At 37.2% G+C, this 8,265-nt stretch overlaps 2 protein-coding genes across 2 annotated transcripts; both read left to right on the top strand.

Moving 5' to 3' along the window:
* Positions 1–1,121: 1,121 nt before the first annotated feature.
* On the top strand, positions 1,122–4,702 carry LOC100255798 (probable LRR receptor-like serine/threonine-protein kinase At3g47570). Its single transcript, XM_010666662.3, has 2 exons — positions 1,122–4,047; positions 4,325–4,702. Exons 1-2 carry the CDS (start codon positions 1,122–1,124, stop codon positions 4,672–4,674), a joined length of 3,276 nt encoding a protein of 1,091 aa, XP_010664964.3. The 3' UTR covers positions 4,675–4,702.
* A 1,404-nt stretch (positions 4,703–6,106) lies between these two features.
* LOC104882622 (uncharacterized) lies at positions 6,107–7,672 on the top strand. Its single transcript, XM_010666661.3, has 3 exons — positions 6,107–6,582; positions 6,704–6,887; positions 6,982–7,672. Exons 1-3 carry the CDS (start codon positions 6,445–6,447, stop codon positions 7,491–7,493), a joined length of 834 nt encoding a protein of 277 aa, XP_010664963.1. The 5' UTR covers positions 6,107–6,444; the 3' UTR covers positions 7,494–7,672.
* Positions 7,673–8,265: the final 593 nt, after the last annotated feature.

The following is an 8,265-nucleotide window of genomic DNA, read 5'->3' as shown; positions in this document are numbered from 1 at the left end:
CTTCCTTAATGCATTGATATATTTTTATTTCATTATGCTATACTTTTTTGTTAATATTCAAAGCCAGCATAAAAATATATATCACATTTAGTAATAGGTCTCCAACATTACAACAAGTCCTTAACATTAAAACAAGTCCTTAACATTACAATGGTATACCATTCTTTAATTAAAATCTCAATATTTGATGACATGATTTCTTGGTCAATATTAACAAATTTAAGTAATAAAAAAATACAATAATTAGTAAATATGACCATTTACATCAATCATTGTTCAATTACAATAATTGAGAAAATAGGTCATTAGTACGTTGACTGAAAAACATTCATCACCAAAGAAAGATTACAATGAAAAGTAGTTACCATTAATAAAAATTGACTAAGAAAAATAGTCATTAATGACTTGCTAAAATAGCCATCAAAACACCCTTGACTACAAAGATGACTTTTCTAAGAATGGTCATCTTTTACAAAGATGACTATTTTTTACTGTAATCTACTTCTTTTCTTTTTATAGTATTTTAGGATATGTATTTCCTTTTTAATGAAATATGATATCATAAAATATACATATCTTATCTATTTTATCCTATCATCGTCAAACAAATATAAACTACGAGGAATAATAATAGATCCCAAAGGAAATGAAAAGAGGTCCCCTTATACCTCAACCAAGGCACATCCAGCTGATTGGCTAGATGAAACTTCAGGTTTCATTGGATTCAGGTCCAACTTCCAAGTGGTCAATATGCAAGTCCTTGGAACTGTTACATGCCCATGGCACCTTGCCCAAATGAGAAGTAAAGCACACAGGTTTCCTGGGGAATTGACTAGATATGCAAACAATAAAATTTCCAATTTAATTAACTACATGCATCTGAAATCTTCTTCTATGGACGACGAGTGTCGAGTACGGGAAAGAATGCCTTTTTCTTCCCGTGAGCGTATGATTTCTTCTGCTGACTTGACCTAATTTCTACTCTCTTTTCCAATCCAAAAACTTGGAATTGTGAGTCATGCAGTACCCATACTCATACGCCTACATGAATAGAAAAAATCCCTGTATATCTACATGCAAATGTATCTAAAACTGAGTAACATTCTCTAATCTTTCAGAAAATGGGGAATGATTTTGTGATTACCATTCTTGTCAGGCTGCTGCTAGTACATGGTTTTACGACCATGTCATGCTCTGTGATTTGTTCCAGCGCCACAAACCCTACTGATCAAGAGGCTTTGCTCGCCTTTAAATCCCAGATCACCTTCAAATCCGATGACCCATTGGTTAGTAACTGGACCACAGAGGCCTCCTTCTGTACCTGGGTTGGGGTCTCTTGCAGTTCTCATCGGCAAAGAGTCACTGCCTTGAATCTTTCTTTCATGGGTTTTCAAGGCACTATATCACCATGCATCGGGAACCTCTCCTTTCTCACAGTTCTGGACCTCAGCAACAACAGTATTCATGGTCAGCTTCCAGAGACTGTAGGTCATCTGCGCCGTTTAAGAGTCATCAACTTGAGATCCAACAACCTGGAGGGAAAAATTCCATCAAGCTTGTCACAGTGTCGAAGGCTTCAATGGCTGCTCCTCCGCTCAAACCGATTCCAAGGGAACATCCCCAAGGAGATAGCCCATCTCTCCCATCTGGAAGAACTAGACTTAAGTGAGAACTATCTAACAGGTACAATTCCGTCAACTATATTCAACATGTCCACCCTCAAATATATTGATCTCGTAGTAAACAACCTCTCTGGCGGCATCCCCACAACTATTTGTCACAAACTTCCAGACCTTGAAGTGTTGTATCTATCTGTCAATCCACTAGGCGGTCCATTTCCAGCCAGTTTATGCAATTGTACTAGTATTCGGAGTATCTCCTTTAACAGAAATGGCTTCATTGGAAGCATACCAGCAGACATAGGATGCTTATCCAAACTAGAGGGTCTGGGTTTAGCAATGAACAGACTAACAGGCACCATTCCACTGTCCTTAGGTAATCTTTCCAGGTTGGAAATCCTTGATTTCATGTATAACTATTTGGACGGTGGGATCCCTCAACAAGTAGCACAGCTATCTAGGATGAGAAGACTTCGAATCGCCTATAACAATCTTTCTGGTGGGATACCTGAAGCAATCTTCAATCTTACATCAGCTTATGCAATTAGTTTCATGGGTAATCGCCTATCAGGAAGCATTCCAGAGCTGACCAGCCTTGGCCTTCCAAAGCTTAATGAGCTCAACCTGCGAGACAATCGACTCAATGGTAAAATCCCAAATTCTATCTCGAATGCTTCGAGGCTCACTTTCTTAGAGCTATCAAACAATCTCTTAAATGGCCCAGTTCCCATGAGTTTGGGCAGTTTACGATTCCTTCGGACGCTCAATTTGCAGCGAAATCAACTCAGCAACGACCCATCTGAGAGGGAACTCCATTTCTTATCATCTTTGACAGGGTGTAGAGATTTGATCAATTTGGTTATTGGGAAGAATCCCATAAATGGAGTACTACCAAAATCTATTGGAAATCTATCGAGCTCACTAGAACTCTTCAGTGCAGATGCAACCCAGATCAAAGGCAGCCTTCCAATCAAAATGGGTAACTTGAGCAACTTGCTGGCACTCGAACTAGCTGGCAATGACTTGATTGGGACCTTGCCGTCTTCTCTTGGAAGCTTAAGTCGACTTCAGAGATTGCGTCTTTTCATCAACAAAATAGAAGGACCAATTCCCGATGAACTCTGTAACTTAAGATATTTGGGAGAACTGCTTTTGCATGAGAATAAGCTCTCAGGTCCAATACCAACCTGCATAGGGAATCTCAGTACAATGCAAGTAATCTCCCTATCTTCTAATGCGCTGAAATCAATACCTCCGGGCATGTGGAACCTCAACAATCTTTGGTTTCTCAATCTGTCCCTTAATTCTATAACTGGGTATCTTCCTCCACAGATTGAAAATCTGAAGATGGCAGAAACATTTGATCTATCCAAGAACCAACTATCTGGAAACATTCCCGGCAAAATATCAAATCTGAAGATGTTAAGGCGTCTCAACTTGTCTGACAATGCATTCCAAGGTAGTATTCCTGATGGTATCAGTGAGTTGGCTAGCTTAGAATCTTTGGATCTCTCTTCCAACAAACTATCAGGCATCATTCCAGAGTCGATGGAGAAGCTTCGCTATCTCAAATATCTGAATCTTTCTCTCAACATGCTAAGTGGCAAAGTTCCAACTGGAGGCCCCTTTGGAAACTTCACTGATCGATCTTTCGTGGGGAACGGTGAACTGTGTGGTGTTTCGAAACTCAAACTCCGAGCTTGCCCAACAGATTCTGGCCCGAAATCTAGGAAGGTAACATTTTGGCTCAAATATGTCGGCCTTCCCATTGCTTCAGTAGTAGTATTGGTTGCTTTCCTGATTATCATTATAAAGCGTCGAGGGAAGAAGAAGCAGGAAGCCCCCTCTTGGGTTCAATTCTCAGATGGTGTAGCGCCCAGATTGATTCCATATCATGAGCTCCTTTCTGCTACCAACAACTTTTGTGAAGCAAACCTGCTTGGAGTTGGGAGTTTTGGGTCTGTATACAAAGGAACTCTCTCAGACAATACAATTGCTGCCGTGAAAATTTTGGATTTGCAGGTGGAGGGGGCATTGAAATCTTTCGACGCGGAATGTGAAGTTCTGAGGAATGTTAGACATAGAAATCTCGTAAAAATCATAAGCTCTTGCAGTAATCTTGATTTTAGAGCTTTGGTTCTTCAGTACATGCCTAATGGGAGCCTAGAGAGGATGCTGTATTCTTACAACTACTTCTTAGATCTCACCCAGAGGCTCAACATCATGATAGACGTGGCAACAGCAGTTGAGTATCTTCACCATGGTTATTCAGAGACTGTAGTGCACTGCGATTTGAAGCCAAGCAATGTCCTTCTCGACGAAGAAATGGTCGCACATGTGAATGACTTTGGCATCGCAAAAATTTTCGCCAAATACAAATCCATGACACAAACAGCAACCGTGGGCACAATGGGCTACATTGCACCAGGTCAGTTAAAACTCTTACCAGTTCTTCGTTAGTAAGCTTTCCATTCTTGTTATATATATATATATATATATATATATATATATATATATATATAATATTTGCAAATAGTTACGAATAGTATCAAATCAATCCCCCATCATATCCCCGTCCCAAAGATTGGAGTCGGGATCTAGTCGTAACATTATATATATACAAGCTCATGGACCCAAGACGGACAATACTTAAACTATTGGGAGAGCGTGGTTACAATTCTTGCCTTTTGATTTGTGCAAAACAGAGTATGGTTCTGAAGGAAGAGTGTCAACGAAGGGAGATGTCTATAGCTACGGTATCATGCTGATGGAAACATTCACCAGAAAGAAACCAACTCATGAAATGTTTGTAGGAGGATTAAGCTTGAGGCAATGGGTGGATTCTTCTTTTCCTGATCTGATAATGGAGGTTGTCGATGCTAACCTGTTGGCACGAGACCAAAATAACACAAATGGGAATCTCCAAACTTGTCTCCTTTCCATAATGGGTTTGGGCTTGCAGTGTTCCTTGGATTCACCGGAGCAAAGGCTCGATATGAAAGAAGTTGTGGTTAGACTATCAAAGATCAGACAACAGTATATCAGCCAGACGTAATTAAATTGTGGATGTATTCAACTTATATTAGCATATGTACCGTGTTGTAATGTAGCGTGTCTTTTGGAATACCCATCTCATTCCTAATTGCATGGATTTGAGAATAAAATAAATGTATTCAAGACAGGTTTGAGATTTTTTTTAAAGCAAGACAAATTCATGAATTGTCTTACGATCCCTCAATTATATATATTAAACTAATTTTAAAAATAATTTTATTCAAATTTTTATTTTCTCATTTTTAATATATAAAATAATAAAAAAATATTTTTTAATAAATTAATTTACAAAAATTATAACATTTTATTTATTTATAAAATGTATTTATTTTTAATGTAATTAAAAAATATTAAAAAAATTAACCGGACAAGGCCCATGGGCTTACCTAATATTCCATGACAATTTGTGCGGTATTGACAAAAGTTAACAATGTTATTAAATATTGATTATCATCTATCAAATGTTTACATGACTAAAACAAGTAAAAATTTGGTTTGTATAATTTAATGACTCAACATTGATTTTTTTTAAGCTTAACATAACATTTGTCAGTTATTTTTTATCATTTTCACTTATTTTTTAAAAATTATGTTAAGAAATAATTATACAAATATGTCAAATAATTAAAAATAAAACATTAGATATAAAAATTATTTTTAAAACATACTTAAAAATATTAAAAATCGGTTAAAAATATTTTAGATTTTTAAACAAACTTTTATTTTATAAAAGTTATAGAACAATTTTTAAAAATTGTTCTCAAAATCTATTTTTTTAAATTATTTTTTAAAATAATTTCCAAACAAACCTTTAAATTTTACATCCATTATTTTTACTATCTATAAACTTTTTAAAATTAAGACATCGAAAAGAAAAATCATCCCAATTATGGCTTAATTCACTGAATACATTAAATAAGTCTTAAACTTCATTTGAAAGTGAAATTCTTGAACTTTCTTTGGAAAATGAAATTCAAGGTGTTTTTAAAAACTAATTTATAATAGTCTTTAAAACAAAATTTTGTTTGAAGTTTAAAATACTTTAACTTATTTTTATTTTTAACATATATTTTTAAAATAATTTTTATAAAAAAAATTATTTTTAATTATTTTTTATATTTATATAGTTATTTTTAAAATTGTCTTTAGAATATAATTGAACACTATTGTATGAAAACATTCTTTTTTTCTTTTTTCTTTTTTCTTTTTTTTTTTGGAAGGAAAAGAAAAATGTTTTCAGAAACGGTTACCTGAATTACCATTTTGTCACTCCCCGGGTCGAGTCGGTGGCTTCCAAGCAACCCATTGGCAAAGGCAAGGAGATGAAGCCATTTTTGATAACGTATTAAAGAAGATACGGTGTTATTCAATGTATAAATGGCCTACATTTGAGTATAAGACAAAAGGAAATACATTAAATTCACAGGGCTTTCCCCCTTGACCGTTTGTTCAGGTGTGTTCTCTGTTCCACCACTAAACGCAGCCCTTACATTCAATGGAGAGAGAGAGAGAGGGGGGGGTGGGGGTGGGAAGCGAGGATGATGAGATAGGGCCAAATGCATGTACATAGCACAGAAATAGCAGCAATTGGATGAATACATAATGATGGCATCCATAGAAATAGAGCTGAGGTCTCATTTGATGAGCTACTCCGCAGTATATTATCATTGCACACAGTCAAACAAGATGTTTCTTCCATTACAAGTAGTTTCTAGACTCGACTTTTAGGACGCACCACTCGGACCTCTGTGTGTTTGAGGAAACAGGAGTCATGGGTAGCTTAGGAGAGGAAGAGCTGGTTCAGATGGTCAGAGACTTCATTGAATCAGAATCACCCTCACCCTTTTCCCTTCCCTCTTCTCCCTCCAACTCTGTAAATCATGACAACTCAACAACTCTCACTTTACAGGTATGTTATCTGCTTCTTTTTTTCTTTATTTTTTGGTGAATTGCTTTGCATTGATCAACCTTTGTTTTCTGGGTCTAATTCTTGTGATCTGGTATTTCATGTTTGCTTGGTTAATTTACAGGAGATTCTTTGGAGGGTCACAGGCGATGAGGTTGAAGTTCTTGATAAAATCTTGATGTATGTGAGCAGTGTGGGAAATGCGGGGGATGCTGCTACCAATCTGCAGAAGTGGGTGGTCATGAGATTGAAAATGGATGGTTTTGAAGCTTCCCTTTGTAAAACTTCACGGAGGACTGCCACTGGAGGTATTTTTCCATGTTTCCAGTTCTCTTGAATACCCATTTTTGACTCTAATTGTTTTCTTTTCCCCAATCTGTGTGTGCTGTTTGTGTGTGTTAGGTTTTCAATTTGCAGGTGGGTATGAGTATATTGAAGTAATGTTAAAGGCCGCCATTAATGGTGTCAAAGCAACAAGGCTGATAGTTGATATGGACTTCAGGTCTCAGTTTGAGTTGGCTAGGCCTACACCAACATACACAGACCTCATCAACACACTCCCGTCCATCTTTGTTGGGAACGAAGAGAAGCTCAACAAGATAATCTCTCTCCTATGCGCAGCTGCAAAACAATCACTGAAAGAGAGGGGCCTCCACATCCCACCATGGAGAAAAGCCAACCACATGCAATCAAAGTGGCTCTCTGAAAATTGCAAGAAGGTCCCCATATTCCCTGCACCCAAATCCAACACAGAAGTTGGTGGCATGGACAAATGGGAATCCAAAGCCCCACAGTGCTCCTCCAAATTTAGCAAATGGGTACCTCCAGTTGTGAAGCCTAGGACAAGGGGCATGGATGGGGGTGGGTCTGCTTTGTCTAGTCAATTCTCTAACATGGGTATCAACTGCTGCTAGATTTGGAAGAGGGCTCCAAATTTCAACTTTTTGTCAGTTGACTGACGCCTTTCTCCTCATGTTTTGGTTATCATTTTGGTAACAAATGGCAATCATAGTCTTTGTGTTCATTCATCCCTTTTTGTATTTTGGTTAAGGAGTCGGCAAATATATGAATCTATGTTTTCGGAAGTGGCCCCTTTTCCACAAAATTCAAACTTGGAGTTTGGACTGAGAACTGATGTGGGAAATGATGATCAATCTGGGGGACTTGTCAAATCTTCAACATTATGGCAATCTTCCCTCATGAAAATTATTATAAGAGTGTATTTTCACGGACTCAGCAATCTTCACTCCACCCTGCTTCAGCCCTCAGACAACTACAATAATGAAAAGATTAGTAAAAGGATGTGCTGCTCGAGGCAAATTCTTTGTCAGAGAGGAGAGAGAGAGAGAGAGAGAGACTTGGGTACCAAGTCAGAATATTCATGAGATCAGTTTGCCAGCTACAGTGAAACATCCTATCACCTATGTCGAACCAAATTCAACCAAAAAAGAAAGAAAAAATTTTAAAAAAAAATGAAAATGGAAATTAGTGATGAGGCAAAAGGACAGGATCCCACCCAATCAGTCCAAAGCTGATATTGTGTTCATAACTTCCTATCAACCCTGAAGTTTCTCCGGTGGGTTTAGCTGTTGTATTAAAAAGTAATTTTCATGGAAACGGGAAAATTGTGTAGTTAATAAAAAACAATTCCGTGGTACAAACAAGTCTTGGGTTTTAATCTTTAGA

The sequence above is a fragment of the Vitis vinifera genome, chromosome 18 (genome assembly GCF_030704535.1).
Source record: "Vitis vinifera cultivar Pinot Noir 40024 chromosome 18, ASM3070453v1".
Lineage (NCBI taxonomy): Eukaryota > Viridiplantae > Streptophyta > Magnoliopsida > Vitales > Vitaceae > Vitis > Vitis vinifera.
Note: the sequence above shows the minus strand (reverse complement) of the source record. Positions and strands in the feature narration are given on the sequence as shown.